The sequence below is a fragment of the Symphodus melops genome, assembly GCF_947650265.1.
Source record: "Symphodus melops genome assembly, chromosome: 3".
Classification (NCBI taxonomy): Eukaryota; Metazoa; Chordata; class Actinopteri; order Labriformes; family Labridae; genus Symphodus; species Symphodus melops.
In genome coordinates, this window is record NC_136693.1 from 28,907,940 (window position 1) to 28,926,583 (window position 18,644).

General features: G+C 42.2%; 1 protein-coding gene across 3 annotated transcripts in view; it reads left to right on the forward strand.

Moving 5' to 3' along the window:
* The window catches only part of znf536 (zinc finger protein 536), a 213,499-nt gene that overhangs the window by 143,586 nt on the left and 51,269 nt on the right, over positions 1–18,644 (forward strand). For all 3 annotated transcript variants that reach the window (XM_079339213.1, XM_079339211.1, XM_079339212.1), the window contains exon 6: positions 12,745–12,903. In XM_079339213.1, coding sequence (XP_079195339.1) covers positions 12,745–12,903 — 159 coding nt within the window. The remainder of the gene's footprint in view (positions 1–12,744; positions 12,904–18,644) is intronic.

Here is an 18,644-nt window from a genome sequence, read left to right on the forward strand (position 1 = left end):
TTTAATGACCCATTTCCTCGGCTGCCTCGTGCCACAAGCAGTTAAATGACAGTCAAGGTGCCCAGAGGTTCCCTACCATGGGACTGGGGGGAGCGCAGAGTACACTAGCTGTAGAGATGGAGTGAGTAATAGAGAGCGACATACCCAAGCTACCAGGCAGCAAATCAAAGCCCATTTCCCCAGCAGGAAGTTAACTAGCACCCACCACAGTCTCAAGTCAGACGTTTAGTGCTTGCAGGAGTGATACTGTGTTCATGTGTTTGAGTTTACTTCTTCTGGTTTAGGCATGCTTTCAAAAGCCACAAGACAAAGTGGATACACTTGTTGAATCCAGTGCATGCACAGGAGCTTTCGGACTGGAATTTTTCATCCAGTCAACCCAGAAGAAAAAGTTTGATGAAAGCATGCATGGTATTCATATTTACGCAGACTATTCTCAGCAGGGACATCATTGTCCCTGCTGATGCCTTTGTGTTTTTGTGTGGGCTCATGCATGCATGGGGTAGAGAGGCTTGATTGTTTTTTTAAACGTGCACCGAGTGCAGACATTGGTCGAAGTTTTTACGTGTTTACAAACTGCTACACATACATTTTTTTTGTTTCTTTTTCAGAGCGCGAGTTACTAATTAACATCAGGACCTAAAGACAATTTCAACCAAAATCTTAAAAAGTGTATGTGGAGGAAATGACCAACCCGGCCTTTGAGTCTCATCGGTCCCCGTCTCCGTCCGTCTCTTAGCCTCAGCCCACAACACAGTGTGTTCACAGTACTTGTACTTAGTGCAGTCAGCAGGTGTGAAAATGGGATGAACGCCATTCTCCCTGTTGAAATGTTTCTGACTAATAGATTGACCTTGTAACTATTTAAGATGGAAAAGTGACATATTTAGATCACTGGCATCATTATTCCGATATGACCTCCCTTTGTTTAGGGTGATAGTGGTTTGTTCGTAACGATGAGCCCACTTGACCTTCCTCACAGTCACAAGTACAGCAACAGTGCTCGAGACCCCGAGGAGAGACCTAAAAAGGCCATCAAACTTCCACCACTAAAAACGGTCTGCCCTATCAAGCTAATGATCAATTATTAATACCCACAATCCTCAGCCTTGATGTGGCTGCTTGGATATAGAAAGCAGGCAATTATGTGCTACTCTCTTATTTGGGTTTTGGGCCGCCTCCATCTCCGGCCTGCCTCTCCCTCACCATGCGTTGAGCTCCACTATAAATATATAACAGATAGTTCCTTTTAGCACACCACAAGTTCTTATTAGGGCCCTCTCATTGCAGATATCCAGATCCAGATTAATTTGTAATTAGTCTTGAGTTGTTGAGCCTCTGAAAGATAAAGGATTCCAACTCCCATTCTATTCGCCCCAAACACTGACGATCACTTAAAAAGAACAAACGCTCTCGTGCTTGATAAAAATAGCTTAAGCTTGGACTTATTTGTTTGGCGACAAATGCCAGACACATATGTCTGAATGGCTCGGGTGATGCTAAAGCAAAGAATAAATGAGTTGGTCTATAATGAAACTTGTCATTGTGTCTCTGTGCCTGTTTGTTTTGTAAAAAAAAAAAGAAAAAGGAAGGGGGGTTAAAATGCTTTACAATTCATCAAGCCGCAGAGGCTGGAGCAGGCGTCCGACTGAGTTCTCCAGTCAGAAGTGTAAAGGAAACAAAAAGGAGAATTAAAAAACTGTCAGCTTTACTTTTTTTTTTTTTTTTTTTTTACAACGTAATTCTCTTTCCAGGAGATACCCCCTCGGCGGGTTTCTTTAAGGCTTCCCATTAATTTGGCTCCAAATGTCATGTATCCCTCCACAGACAAAAAGAGATAAATGGGAAAAAGACATATGGGCTTTTAGGCAGTGTGCACATGGGGTATGTGTGTTAAAAAAAAATACTGGAATAGTTTTAGTCATTTAAGAGGACAGGGGGTGGAGAGGCAGGGGGCCGAGGGTGGGGTGGAGGGGCTTTAGTCTATTAATAGTTGAGTCATCAGTGCTTCAATGTTCTGAAATGGCAAATTGTTAGATCCCCAATGGTGATTATTACTTGCTGTCAATGACCTTCATAACAAATTAAAATTATGCGACTGGGACAGAGCATGCTCTTTAATAGGCATTATGCATGGGAGTGTGTGTGTGTGTGTGCGCGTGTGTGTGTGTTTCTTGGGCATGTAAATGTGTGTGTGTTTGTATGCGGGTGGCCAGAGGGTGAAGGCCTCTAGCATTTAAAAACTTCACTCCCCTTCCGTTCTCTCATTTATTCTTAAAGTGTTGCTCTATCTCTTGTGGTCATTGTCTCATGTCTGTTCATACACACACATGCACACACACACACACACACACACACACACACACACACACACACCCTCAGATGGGATGTTTGCAGCTGCAGTATAAATCTTTTTATTTCATTTTCCAAGACACTGGACAAGTTCATAGAAGAGGAAAAACGGGACGCGTCCTTGGTCTCTGGATTTACAGCCTGACCACTCTATGGTGGGAGAGATAGTCTCTCTCTCTCTCACAGCCACACACACATACACACACACACAATGTATGTATACGTGACGTGAAGCAGATTCACCCACTCCAGCTCCCCCTCCTCAGTGGCCTTGTTAAAAGTGTTCATCGCCCCTTGTGGTAATATATGTCTTTAAGTGCACATTTATGCTCCTAAGCTATCGATCACTGTACATTCCCCACCCGATAATTACTCCACCTTAATATGCACCCTTAATGAGGCTTAATTGATTCATTTTCATTGATGAAGAATAACGCCACTAATGGCTGCGGTGTGCAGAGCATTGATACGGCGTACAGTAGACTGAGACCAGTGCCAGGTGGGTTGAGGGTGGGATGGAAGTAGTGGCTCTGCAGCTCAAGTTGATGATTGGCCTATTGTGCTTGCTGTTGATTTAGCATGCACATGAATGAATAGGAAATCAATGGAGGAGTTCTACTTTAGTCAGTGTTAAAGGGGCAGTGCAACAGGGCGTTTTCTCGTCTTCAGGTGAAAGTATACATGAGACTTCGCTTGCTTCCTTTTTCTTTCCTCCTTAACGTCTTTTCTTATTTTGTCAACTGCGTTCTCCTTTATCTTTTTTTTTTTTTTTTTACTGGGTCTTGTTTTATGTTCTCATACAAGTGTTGATTCCTTGTTTCACTTCATTGTCTTTTTTTCTTGTTACTTTACGTAACGTTTCTTGACTTCCTCATGTATCCTTTTGTGCCCTTTTTCCTTCTCTTCCCTTTTACTCTGACCTTTTCACTTTTCTCTTGTCTGCACTGACAAAAGTCTCAAACTCTTTTTCCTCTCCTTTCATTTCTCTCCATTATCCTGTCATGTCCTATCATGTTTTCCTTTCTCTTCCATGTCTTCTTGTTGAAATGTTTAATCTTTTTTTTTTCCTTTCGCTTCACGTCAGTTTTAGTGTCTTAGTGTTTCTTTCCCATTTGTTAATTTCTCAAAATTTCCATCTACGTCCTTCCTTTTCTGTGACTTTCTATCTCTCTCTCATCACACTCTCACTGTTTTTGTCCATCAAATCTGCTCCTTCTATTTTATATTGTGCATTTTTGCCCAAAAACATTTCTTCTTTTCAATGTGTACCTTCATTCCTTTTCTCCTAAATTCCCATTTGTTAGTTCCCTGTGTTACGTTCCGTTTACTTCCCTTTTCCAGGTTTTTTCTTTACACCATTTTTTTGTCTTATTTTAAATCTGGTCCTTCCTTTTTCTCATTTTGAAATCCTTTTTTGTTGTCCTTGTTTTTTCTTTTCACATCCATTTATTTTCTCTGTGTACCATGTGTAACGTTCTTTCCACCTTCCCTGTTTCCTTTCCTTTCTCTGTCTCCTTTTTTCACCCTTAAACCTTTTTGTTTTTAAATCTGGTCCTTCCCTTCCTTTTTCTTGCATTTCTGTATCCATAGAAAGCCAGCAGTATCCCAGTAAAAGAGACAGCGACCTAGTCATCCTTCACTAATGGTAACCACACCACTTCCTGCCAACACAGACTGAGAGGGGGCATGATGAATATACACTGCACCCTGATTATTATAGCACTACACACACACACACACACACACACACACACACACATTGGCAAGTGTGTGTGTCTGTGTGTGTGTATACACAAAACGCACAGACAAACACATTAGTAATTGCTCTTGTCTCATGTCCTAAAAGACACCCACCTCTGTCCCCATCTGCCTTTTGTGCTCTCATGCATACATGCAGACAGTGGTGGACAACACACACATAAAGGATCAAATGCACACACACACACACACACACACACTCACACACACACTCACTCATACACCCTCAAGCATCATCCACAGTCTCTCAACGGGGCTATGATCACCCTGCTAGAATGATAAAGTTAGTGAGACATCAGTGCTTCCTCAGACATTTGTACGTGTATTTGAGTGTTTGTGTGTGTGCGCGGGTGTGTATGTGTTCATGTGTGTGTATGTCTTTTTCCAATGCTCTTTGAAGCCTGAAACAGACTTGAGGAGGGGGGGAAAACAAAGGTGGGCCGGTGCCAGGGAGAAACTTATGGCACCATTCCTCTTCCCCTAGCTGGGCAGAGGCATAGCCTTTACTGAGGGAGAGAGCCACCTTCTGTCAGTCTGGGAGGAGGAGGAGGAGGGACGGAGGGAGAGATGAGAGGGGGAGAAGTGGAAGGAGAGAAATGGAGAGAAAAGAAAAGCATCCTAAACAGAAGTGGAAGTGGTTGTGACTGTCCATCATTTCCTCTTGTATTGTGCTTTGGACTGAGGTTTGGCCCCTCTAGAATTAAATGATTTCACAGCTTTTCTCAGGCACCAGCCACTATTTCAGGCAGCAGTTTGAGAATAAGCACAATGTGTTTTTTTTCTCTCTTTTTTTTTTTTTTTTTACAGCTATGCCCTTCACCCGACAGTTTTGAAGAAATAATCTTCCCAGCATGAAGATTACACTCCTCGAATAGATATTCTGCACCCTCACACCCTCTTTATTCAAGAAAGAGTCTCAAACAAATAACTCTAACACAATTCTGCACGACGTAAACCGCTACCTTTTCATTACCCAGGTGAAAAAAAAGAAAAAAAGAAAAGAAAAGGAAACAGTTTCTCCTCCTGTTTTCCTCCTCGTCCTCTCTTCTTCTTTTTTTTTCTCTCTCTCTTCTCCGCAACTCCAGTTTTAGTGCGGGCGTTCACTAATAAATATAAATGTTTGTGATTAGCATCTCTGCAGCACAGGTGCATGTTTGTTGCAAGGGGAGGCTTGTTCATTAATTTTCAGCCATGAAAAGTGCAGCGCGCCATGAACGGAGAGTCCAAATCGCACACACTGATAAATGAACGCACAGATTGTTAATGTACCATTGTAAGGCTGCTGCCTCCATCAGCTTTGAAAAAAAAGGGCCTGCTGCCAAAAGCAGGGCCATATACACACACACACACGCACACACACACACACACACACACTGGGTCCGAGAGGTGTGGCAGGGCACTATTGAGAGGTTTAGAGTAAACTGAATAGAACAGAAGATGGGGTGTGTTTTTTTTATCCTTACACATATAGGCAGGGATTATTGAGTTTATAAAGACAGGACACCCCCTGGTGTGAGGCCTCTGCCTTGTGTTGTCTAATTAGATTTGCTAGGACTACTATCTGCTGCTAGCAACCACACCAAGACCCTTGTGTCCTGGTCTAAGGTTGTGTTAGCGCCCTTCATTATGTGGATCAGGCCTTTCACGTAAAGAAAAGAAAAAAAAAACACATTTGGCACTACGAGTGAATCTGTTTGGTTTTGTGAAGCGATAATTTGGGAAACTGTGGTTGATAATCAAAACGTATTTTTTTTAATGATTCAAATCATGATGGTCATAATCGTGATTCCATATCAGGATGAACGCCCCTCAGTCTGGGTTGACATATTTGCTCTGGCGTGGACACAGCACATGTGCATTATCAAACTCAGCATATACGGTATATTGTAATTAGATAATGCACGCTAAATCTAAAATCCAATCCTCCATATGTTTTATTTTAGATATGCTCGCGACTGCAATGTTCACGAGACGAGAGGGAAATACAGAGGACGGGTAAACAAAGAGAAAATAAATAAAAATCAGTCTGAAAATGGCTTGTTTTTTCAGGAGCTGCGAAAATGTTTTAATAGGGGGACTGCTGAACACCTGCCTTAAAATGTCGTTTCAACATCTCCCGGATGCCATTTTGCTTAATTGACTTGGAAATGGCCCAAATGTATTGCTGAATGCGATCTAATTAATATTAATAATAAATGCCATTATTAACATCAAAGAACATCTGGTGCCCCTGTTTACCCCACCGCCTTATATGTAACACATTCTGCTGCTGTTTTCATCTCACAAACAGTCTGCGGGTAAACAACAACTCGCTTTGCGCTTTATTTTCACTCTGTGTTGATTTAATTTTGTTCTTACAATTTATTTCTACTTTGGTCTTGTTTCTTTTGCTCAATAGGGTCAGTAAGAAAACATGTATGAGGGTTTGGAGCACACTTGCACATTTCTGCTCCCCCCCCACCACCCCTCCTTTCTTCTTCTTCTTCTTCTTTTTCTTCTTCTTCTTCTTCTTGGTCTAGACCTGGCTGTTGGAATACCTTAGAGACTCCTCAGGTCCCTGGTGTACTATCTTAGAAAAAAAAAAAAAATACAAAAATAAGAAAAATCACAGCATCTGCACGCTCAGAGAGCCTCGCATTAGGACTTTCCCAATGCACATAAATCACGGACCAAATAACTTTAATCTAAAATTTCATTAAGTAGTCCTTGTCAGGTAGTAAAAGGAGGGGGATAATGCAGTGGTGTTTAATGATAATTGGTGTTTGGTTAATAAATTCTGCGAGTTCAGATTACGTTTTAGCAGTGGCTGGAATGCTAGCATCAGCAGTGTAACTAAACCTCAAATTGATTAACTTGCATGAACCAGACGCTCACAAAGATGGCAGTGGTCCAAATCAAAAAAAGAAGAGAGGGGAAGGGGGTGTTGGGAGGTGTGTGTGTGTGTGTGTGTGTGTGTGAGAGAGAGAGAGAGAGAGAGCAAGCGAGCATCAGGCCGGATGGTGTTGTGTTGCTCTGGTGTAAGGAAATCAAGTCCCCCCGGGCGCATTTTTAAAAGCCTAATGCCTTTCAAATGATGTCATCACATTTTACTCTTTCTCTCTTCCCCCTCCCTCCCTCCCGCTCGCCCAATCTCTCTTAATATCTTTCCCCTTTTCAAACTGTTTCCGTCAATCACCCTCCTCCCTGCCTCCTCCCTGCCCTCCCTCCACCCCCAGTTATTTGGCTACGGGGAGAGGCCGGCGGGCTTCAACGGGGGGAGCCACGTGACGCATTAGAATAATGGCCGAGCAAGAAGCAAAACATCTTGTGTTTTTATGACTGATGTGCTTTTTTCCCCCCTAGTTTTATTTCCTGAAAGTGATATCATACTAATCAAAACCACAGAACGTTTAGAGTGCAAAGTGTGATTGAAAGAGCACCATTAAGGAACTGGCAACCCCCCCCCTCCCCCCCCCACCAAGCCAAGCCGCACCCCCGGCATCACATATGCACACACAATCATCGGCTTTGCTGTTTATTTTTTGTTGTTGTTGATTTCTTCTTTTTTTTCCTTTTCTTTTTTTGGTCCTACAAACTGGGTGTGGTTCCTGTAATGGAGTAGGCAGTGTGCCCTTTCCCAGGGGTACCCACATGAGCTCTGACACCCACACACACACGTGCACACACACACACACACACACACACACACACCCACGCACACATAGAAAGATCCTTATCAATTTATATATTTGTCAGTCAGTAGAGGAGGCGGCCCTGGTGGCGTATCCCCGTGGTGGCGATGCATCGGTCGATACGTCGCAACATCCTGGTGACGTGTGGTCGGAAGAGACACACACACACACACACACACACACACACACACACACACACTCACTTACACACAGTTGCACTTTCGCACACAGTTACTCAGAGGGGAGTGTGAGTGCAGCAGACAGCAGGCAGAGTGACTGATACTCAGCCTGCCTCCCAGATGGCCTGCTCAACTCTGCTCCAATCTGATCTCAGAGCCTTTGTTCTGGCATGTTCCATTACGCCGCCGTGACACCAGTAAAGGCAGAGGGGAGAGGAGCTGGTCTCAGATCAGATACAGCTGAATTATACATGTATTCCTCCTTTTTTCCCCCCTCTTCTGTGATATTCTTACAAGCACAATCACAGTTCTGCGTATGTCAGGTTTTTTTTTTTTTTCTTCTGGGGTGAAGGTGAGCGGGAGGTTTTGTAGACATAAGATATAAAACTCTCTCAGTGTGATGAGGAAATGGGAACAAGAAACAGTTGTAGTGGTTTAAATATGAACTATTTCTTGAATGGTTTTATCCCAGACATGAGTTATGATCTTTTATAGCGTTTATGCAAAAAAGGCTTTTATTTTGAAGTAGCATACTCAGCAGCAGCAGATTTGACTCGTTCATAAACTTCTTATTGTAATTTAAAACCCCCCTCTGCTACAGTTACTGAAGAAATAAACACATTAAATAAATCATCTTATCTGTGCACTTCACATTAGTTCCACTGATTTTAAATACGTTTTCTTTGGTTTAAACTTTTTAATCCTTGAGAGTCAAATCACCCAGAACTAAAGTGGCGGCGGCATGAAGTTCCGATGCGTCATTGGCGATCATGTCGGCTCGTGCGATTGGAGACGGGTCCCGCCTGAGAGCTGGGTTCCTTTCCCCTCTTTTTGTTGTTATTTAACACTCGACAGAATGAAGGAAGGATCTTTTCTCCACACTTATTGGCCGCAGGTACACAACAATGAAAAGTGTTTTATCCAAACATCACTTTAACATTTTTAATATTCTACAAATCACATCAATGATGTAAAACACCTGCTGATTGATGTCAATCATACAACCAAACATTGTTTTTTATTGTTTATCTGATTTATTCAAATCCAAAATGTAACCCCATGAAGAGTCATTTGAGTCACCTCCTGCAGCTGAGCTGAGCCAAACGATCCGGATCAGAAAAAAAGAACCGGAATTCCCAAATCTGGAAACGCTGCACAAAATGTATTTGTATGTTTTTCAGGCATTAGGCTTTTGTTCTTTTTTTAAATGCTTAGCTTATATATAATCTTCTCAAGTGATCAAATTTAAAGAGTTTGAACACATGAGAGAAAAATGTCAGCTCTGGGTTCCTAATTGTATAATAGCGATAGCAATGTGAAGGCGTAATAGAAGCTGGCCTTTACAGGCTTTTGTGTAAAAGCCAAAGGCTCACCTGTGACAATCACTTTAATGCTGCGTCTCCTACAGTGAATCGTCTTTGCATAAAAAAAAAAAAAAAAAAGATGAAAGACGGGGAATGAAAATCAATACTGGGAGGATAGCTACGGCTGGGTGTCAACAAGCGATCGAGAGTCTCTCCCCGCGTCTAACACCCAGCTGTGAACGTTGATGCCTAATATATGGGGTGACCTTCAAAATGTCATAAATGTGTTGTGCAATAAAGTGTCAATATTTGTGGTTATATGGAGCAGGATGACTTTTACAGTAATTGGAACAGCCGCATTAAAAGCTGCGGATCAGTCAACTGATTAAAGACAAGCATGCTGGACACCCAGCTAGTGACGTACTCGCATGTGTGCGTACACTCACATACACACAGGAGGCAAGCAGGGAGGCACAGCCAAAGTTCTGTTTTACCTTTCTTTGCAGCGTGTGTGTGTGTGTGTGTGTGTGTGTGGGGGAATGTGTGAAGCCCATTTATTATTGAAGGGCTGTTATATGCCAGGAGAGCACACTCTCATCCTCTCAGTAGTGTGTCTTCCTCTTACAGGAGCACTATTAACCCCGACACACAGAGTTGTGTGTGTGTGTGTGTGTGTGTGTGCACGCTGGTGTGTGTGTGTGAGTGACAGAGAGAGACAGACATGCAGAGCTGCTTTGTGTTTGTATGTTTGTGTGTGTGTGATTGGAAGTGTGGTCTGGTGTTTGTCCTGCTTCTAATCTGTGTTTTGGATTTTTTAATTTTAGCCCCATCTGGGGTGGGCAGGTGGGCCACTGTCTGTTACACGATCTGGGGACTCTGTGCCAAAAAGGGATCTGTACAGTAGACCGCTTAAAATATGTTTATGAGCAGACGACTATGGCTACAGTATGGTGCAGTCCTGGAGCGAGCACTGGGGGAATTGTAGCCCTGTTTATTTATTTATTTTCTGTCTACGGGCCATCTTTTAAATTCATTCAAATGAAAATGCAAAAGAAGAGGGCGGGGGTGCAGCTGATGTGTTCACACAGTCCTTAAATTATGCAGGAAATTAAATTTTCACCTGTGATATTTTACATACAGCCGTTTTTTTTTTTTTTTCATCCAGATTTGCATCCAGATTTTCAATATGTTTCCATCTGAGAGAGACAATATATGCGATGATATCATAGTGCAGTTGAAGGTTTTTTATGCAATACACTGACGGATTTAAGTCATTTTATAGAAACATACGACTACTTACAATGATTTAAACGGCTCTTATTTAATGTCATGTTGTGTACAAGGCCGACTCACTGAATAGGTGCAAATACAGGAAAATCCTTGTTTAATCAGAATATTTTTTATTGAAAACTTTACCTTTTCTTGACTCTTTTTCCACGTTACCTCAGGTACCATTTAGATCAGTGAGGGTGGAGACCCTGCGGGGGGGTCACAGAAGAGGCGAAGAAAAAAAACACCACTTATCACTACCTTTCTGTCATCCTTTAAGAAAAGCACAACAAGACTGTAATGAATGATTACTTTTTACTGTTAATTATTTTGACAGTAATTATAGAGACATTGAAATGAACAATCAACACAATCATTGTTAAATTGATTTCATAACGTAAAAGGCATTTCATACATTTTTGTGAGAAGGTGACCCTCGCCTGAGGCTACATGGGGGTGAAGTTAGGAAACCTATGGTTTACATTATGTGCAAGAAGATCATTTTAGACCACAAGCCACACTTTAAACATCTCCTTGTAAACCCTAAAAAGTGTTATGGCTTCTCTTCCCTTCACCAGCACACAGAATGAAACCACGGCACGGCCGAGTCCAAGCAGCTGGTATTTAGTATCTGTGTATTGTCACAGACTTACATTTAGGTTGCCTTTCAGTTTCACTTGTGATAAATAACCTTCAGTCTGATAGCAGCGCTCGCTGAATGGAGTTGTGTGTTTAGTGTCAGTCTGTGGAAGAAGACTTGCTGACTTGGGTCTTTCCATTCTGTAAACCTTATTTGACTCCCCGACAGAGAAGGGGGCGGGATGGGGTGGGGAGCGGCAGAAAAGAAAAGATTAGGCTACTGTTAAAAAAAAAAAAAAAAAAATGTCCCTCATTGTGTGGCGCGGTCGCCTAAGTGGGCCGCTCCATTTGGATTCTTTTTTTCTTTCTTTCTGGCCTCCTACAGACGCACATACCAAATCATGCGCCAGATTAGGAAACAAATCACATTTTTCAGCTGCATTCGTGCAGCTTTGGGTCATGTGCACACTGTCGTTTACTACCAGGGACGCCATAGACTCTGTTAGTGTGTGTCTATGATTAAAGTAGCATTGACCACCGGGGACGACAACTGTTTTTGGTTTTTGAATGAAAATCAACATCAGAATACTAATTTTCTTTCCTTTGTTATGAAATCGGTAAAATCAGTCGTGACAGCTCTGAGTTGTGTGGGTTGATGTTGAACCTCCTGCACATCGACGTCCATCAAATGCTATTGGAACAAGTACAGATATTTTTAATTTAACAGCTACAAGATATAAGAAAAAGCAAGCATCTTTTTTTCTTCTCTCTTGTTGTTTTGAACTTCACTGTGTTGCTCGGGCCTTTAAAAATCCTCCTGACTGTCAGCACATCACACACTCTTAACCATCCTTACAACGAGGCCACTGTGTACAATCTGATGATGAAACCCTCACCTCGGATTATGCTGCTGTCAACACATTCCCAGGTTGTCGTCAGTCATCTTTAGATTCATATTCAGAGAGGTGATTGTGGTGATAACAGACTGCTGTTGCACTAAACTGTGCATCATCGTTTTTTTTTTTTGTTTTTTTTTTGGCGAGCGCGGAGGAAGCAGCAGAGGGCGGGGTCAAAACTGTTATCACCCTATCATATCTCTGACAGCTACCTGTCAAAATCAGGTCGCAGGAAGAGATGCGAGGAAATGCTGTGATGCTGACACAGCCAAATCTATCTCACTCCTTTTTTTTTCTTTCTTTCTTTCTGTCTTATTTTGCATTGTTAATTTCTCAGCATATGCTTAATAAGAATGTTGATGATAGAGAGGATAAAAAAAGAGGAGGAGGAAGGAGAGGCGGTGGCGGTGGTGAGTGTGTGTGAGTGTGTGTGTTTGAGTTAAAGGGGGTGTATCTCAGGACTGTGGTGTTTCCAAAGAAAGTTAAAAGCTTATGAACTGTCAGCGTTCTGTCAGGGAGGAAAATGTGCAGCCCGTGAACCCGTTTGATGTGTTTGACTTTGTGTGTCGTTCGCACATTTGAGCAAAGGGAAGCGGGGTACAATGAGAGACGCAGAAGAGAAAGATGGAGAAAGAAAAAAAAAGTGTGGTGATGTGAAGGGGGGTGGTTTGAAGTGGCACTTAACACACCTTCCATTTGTCTTTCCCTCCTCGCGCCATCTCTGCGTGCGCTCCAGATGTTGGGGAGGACCTGGCGAAGGCAGCGGGGAGCATCCAGCCGTCTCTGTCCCAGCATCGCGAGCGGAGTCTGGCCTCGTCCTCCAAGGACTGCCCTTACTGTGGAAAGTCCTTCCGCACCTCCCACCACCTCAAAGTCCACCTGCGGATACACACAGGTCAGTACATCCACGCTCTCACACCTCCAGCCGCCTGCAGGCGCAGAGTGCATCTCTCCAGCAATTAATCATTCATCGTACTTCATGCAAAATTTACCTCACCACTTGTACTGACATTACGTCTGGGGTTAGACTGGCATATTGGTCTAAACAGATAAACCATCAGCCTCTGATATGATGGATAGGCTGCATATACATTGCATGTTAGAGGTGTAAATGGTAGGGGATTGGTTATCTCGTGCAAGACTTATAAATTATATTAATTCAGGAAATATCGTGGACAGTTAAGAAAAAAACCCACAAATAATACATGGAAAAGACGGATAAAGAAAGATGGGGAAAAGAAAGAAGAAAGAAAGACTTCTTGTACAACTACCTCCATCAACATTAAAGTGCACAGATGGTCACAGTTTCCAAATCACAGTATCACAGTGTCCTGAAAAGAAGCAGTAGCATAAGCGCCCAGTGATCCCAGTTCATCAGTCACACAGTCTGTAATTCTCACCTAAGTCATAACCCTGTAAGCTCCACAGATATTTTCCACGTCTTCCAAGATGTTTCAGTGGAATTCATTTCTTCAGATTGAGGTGTAAGACAAAAAAATTAAACAATTTGAGAGTAAGTCTGCACATTTTCTAACAATGTCCCTCATTGAAGCTTACGGTTGTTATTATTCCCTTTTTTTCAAACTCATCATTTCATTGAGCTCTAATTAACACAACAAGGGTTCAGTGTCCTCTGATGACATCACTCAGAGGGCAATTTCACACTCGCTAACTCTCAATAACTTTCAAGCCAAAACAAAGCCGGCCTGTCCGCAGTTTGGGGATATGCGTGAGAGGATGTGTCTAATAGATTTAGCTCGGAGCTGCTCACTCTCTGCTCATACATCTCACCAAGCAGATCCCAGGCAGCTCTGTGGTAACCTGTCCGCATGGTTGTTTCAGCGAGGTGAAGGCTGCAGTCAGAGTAATGATGTGGACGGTGGACAGTAGCCAGTGTTGTAACCCTCTGCAAGGTATGAACGCCCCAATGACTATCCAGGTTAAAGTCACAATTAGAGCCCGATGAGGTCACCTTACACCAAGGACATCTGCCTCTAGCTGCTGGGCCTGTGTAAACGTCATTTTATTCTTCTCTTGGTTGGTATTCATACATGTTAGCATGTTAACGCTAATGTTTGGTGCTGGGGAAATCAATTAAAGAAAGACTTGGTAGAGATTTTTTTTCCAACATAAAACCATAGACTGATAATATGAACGTCTTAGTGTTATCACCCATTCGTTCTCAAATAAAAGTTATGAAGCCCTCCGTTGGCTGTCGCCATGTTGGAAATGCTGTCTCAAACTAACTTAGTAGTATACACTTGCAAACGGCTACAACATTCCCACCTGTCAATCAAATCAGCCACACCCCGAATTATGCAAATTTACAGTTAGCCTTCATATAATCAAATCAAATGAGCCATAAAAAAATATTTTTTTTGTCAATAAAGTCCTATATTGTTGTGGCAGAATAGTAGAGACAGTGGAAGTTATGCAGGAAATGAGTCATAGGTTGGGTTTAAACCCGGACCGCCCCTCTTTAAGGACTATAGCCTTTGTCCATGGGGGCGCTAATTCAGCATCCTGTAGCAAGAGGCTGTAAAATCCTCTAACACTCAGCAACCTGGGCTGTGAACATGTTTGTTTCTGCTGTCAAATTGGGCGTTTTAATTTGGCTGTTAATGGGGATTTCTTTGCTTCTGCAGCCAGCTTCAAGTGGACACTTGAGGAACTGCTGATCTGCAGTTTCTACTTCCGCATTGGCTTCATTTTTACAATTCCCAAAGTCGTTGTGACTGATGACTGATCATATTTGGGCTTATTTTTTAATTCTTGATTTCTGTAGTATGTTGTACGGTATTATTACACATACACAGATTATATAATTAAAAAAAAAACATCCCATAATGAAGTTATTATAAATACAGATGAAAAAAAACATAGATTTTAAAACTAAAGTTATTGTTCTCACAACAACCGTGATTGCCAGAAGGGACGTGGGTGTTAAATAGTGACCTGCAGAAGCACTAGTCTGCAGATGTAAACTAGCTCTAAGCTAACTGTAGTACGACGCATTAAACTGCAACATTTGTGTTAAATAGTGTACATGGTCCCTTTACAAATAAAATAAACTACAAAACGCTGCAAAATCAGTGCCAACTTTTCTTCTTATTCTCCTTTCCTGTCTCGTTTAACAGACACGCCTTGAGATAAAGAAACCCTCTGTACTGCTAGTTGTAGCACGCTAACACACCCTGTTTGTACCTACAGCAGCAGCATCCCCGTGTTAAATAGGGCAATCAGGTCAAAGTCAAGGACAGCAGTGGTTTTTTGGGGTCATCTGGGATCTGGTGGTGAGTGCTGTGATTTATCTGCTTTGAGTCGTAGAGTAAGGATGCCCACGAGGGTCATAATTTAACATGGAGGAAGCAGAAACTTCAGCCCAGGCCTGGCGTTAATTCATTTGGCAAAACACACAGACATAAAGGCCCACCTCACTTTATTCGATCTAAACATGACTTCTTTGAATAATCCTTTAACTTATTTATAAAAAGTTAAAAATAAAGGGCTTAAAAAAAAAACCTCTTTGCAGTTAAACGTTAGTGAGGATGTTTTCGTTTGGGGAGGAATGTATCTCTGGACACTGGCCTGTCCAAGCACAGCTGTAGTACAGTCTTCTGCATGAAGAGAAAAAACAGCTTGATGCATCCCCAACATGTGGCCTTTAAATCACTTCTATAACCTAATCATACGGCTCCACTGTGACATCCTGATTACATCCACGAGATGACTTTTACAGTGGCTAAAGATCCTCTCTGTGCTCTGGTGACAATGCCGAGAAATTCACAGATGACAGCCGAGCTCCCCTTCATCCTAATGCAATGTGAGTGACACAATGGAGTTGCTTACCGAGCCGGTCCAGGCAGCATTGTGCAACGCAACGCAGAGATTAATGAGCGCCTAACAGCAGCTTGAAAGGAATGAAGTGAATTTAAATTTCTCCAAAAGTTAAAGAGCTAATGTTACAGTATTAATTTCCTCTTGAACAGTGAGTGGGAAAATATCCATTAGCAAAATTAACCACAGTTTTCTAGGTAGCTAACATTGTGCGGCTGTGCTGCTTCAGTGTGGGGCCACAGCTAATGAACACACTGCAGAGGGTGATATTTCATTATACAAATTAATGCTCACATTTTAATGGGAAAGTCACATAATGAATCTAGGCTTCAGTGACAGCAATTAGAGGCCCAGATTGTCCCCTTCTGGACAAGGCACTATTTAGCAGTAAGCAGCTGTGTGTAAAAAATAAAAAGGTCTTCGCTCTTGACAATAGCCACACATAACTTCAGGCAGAGCCGCATAACCAATAAGAGTCCCTGCTCACCTTTAAATGAGGAGAGGGGGAGACAAAGACAGGGAGGAAGAGAAAGAGGAGAGGGAGGACTTTGCCCATGTCACTTAACCTTAACCTAACCTTGTAATCAGAATGAATCAAGAGGGACCTGTGATCTCCCTCTCCATCCCTCTTACTACCATGCTGCCTCTTTTTTTCCCCTCCTGTTTCTCTAAGTGTCTCTCCCCTGGTACATCTTCCTCTCACTTTAATATACACTGTATTCGCCGTGTGCCCATTTAAAACCAAAAACCAATGCGTTTGAACCCCGTTCATTCACCCACACTGCGGGAATTGGCCGCACTACAATGTATTCAGAGTCTTAAACATCTCCTTCCTCTGTGCCATAGAGCTACATTGTCATCCACACAATATTATAAAACACCAATGAGACACATAGTTTGAATAGGGTCAATCAGACCACCCTGGAGTGATAAACCCTCGTTTGAGTGCCTCATATGTAAAAGAAGATAAGATGTGAGATAGATTTTATTGATCCCACATTGGGGGAAATTTGGTTGTTACAGTAGCACAGTTGGTGTTATTGGCCGGCGGTACCAGTTCTGGTATTAATCTGCAGTATTCCTTAAAAAACTTTTACTGGCTGTTTTAGGACTAAGCAAGAGATAGGAATCATGTGATGTCTATTTAAAGATATTGGTGAGCTGCTTTTCGAAGATTAATCTATTTTAGTATTTTCTCTGCTGGACCGCTGAAGACCACAATTGGGGATTTAAAAAATCACAATGTTTTATTATGAACTTTTTTTTAAGGCAGTCGTATCTCTTAAAGTATGACACTTGCCTTTGCACACATTAATATTTCCCCAGAAAGTCATCGACAGTGTATCTAAGGTGTCACTTTGTCCCCTGAGGAAAATGAACCTTCACACTGTTAGAAGCATTCTTAATCCACTTCTCACCACTAACTTAAGCAGATACACATAGAACAGATGTGAGACGGGTCAATGCATTATTCAGACTTTCAAACATCCACATGGTGTTTTTGTTCCACCCTTCCAGCCAAATTCATCTTCCAGTATGTCATATCTATTAAGCCACTTTAATTGCCCTTCTGTACAGGTTTGGGGTATTTATCTTTACTTGTTTCTATGGCAGTGTCACAATCCACACACAGCCAGATGAAATCAGTGCAAGCTACATGAACTGCACACACGCTGTGGAGAGGCAGATCCCACTCCTGCAATCGGAAGAAGGCTGATTTACGGCCACAGAGGTGTCACTTAGATGTTTATGTGCTTCAGTTTTCCCCCTCAAAGCTTAGGAAGCTACACAAGTGTATTTTCTCCCCTTCTTACATTCATTTTGTGAGGAACAAAATGTTCAGAAGTCGTTCGACAAAGCTGAGATGGACCACAGCAAAAAAGTTCACTGCTCTATTTTTAACTCGTAAGTAGTAATTTTCTGGTTTTGTGGCGGCAGTGATCTGTCATGTGGCTGGGAGGTTGTGCTGTTTGCGCTGATATCAATTAAAAGTGGATTAACGGGTACATAATGACCTTTAGCAGTAAATTGTGTGTAATGTTGCAAGGCAGGATACAGTATATTCCCCAGATGTCACACCAGGCCCCTGACGTATGATGGAGCAGATGTCTTAGCCAGTCCAAATGGCCCTCTAAGACACCAACAAACACACACACACACACACACACACACACACACACACACACACACACACAAACAGGCATGCATAAACATGTGTTCACACCCATTCCAAATGGTGCACGCACGCACACACGCACACACACACACACACACACACACACACACACACTTACGTAAACACAAGTAAATGCAGAAATGCACTTGTTGTGTGTCTCACTCGCTCCAGATGTATTTAAGTTCTTAATTTTAATGGAAAACTGGAATTAACCGATAAGTCTCGGAGGGCATTTGTATTTATTTTCAGTTTGCCTTACTTGGTAAACATCAAAGACGAGTGTCAAGCATACAATCTTCTGGGCTTTTCATTCTCATTTTTAGATATTTAGATGGTACATTAATCTTTATTCCCCCCCCCCCCTCCATGAACATTAACAACCTCTTATCAAGGAAGAAAAGACAGTGGAGGGGGGAGAAAAAGATCAGATCAGTCTAATTTCTGTCTAATTTGGCTCCTAGAATATCATTTTGTCCAGTTAGAGGAATTGAGAATGATCATTTGCATCAGGGACGTTTCCTTATTAAATCAGCACTGAGCCTCTGTTCGGCGGCTCACAGGAGAAGCACTTATTGGGTTAAAAGCTCATCTCGTATGGTTTATTTTAAATATACTCTATGCCT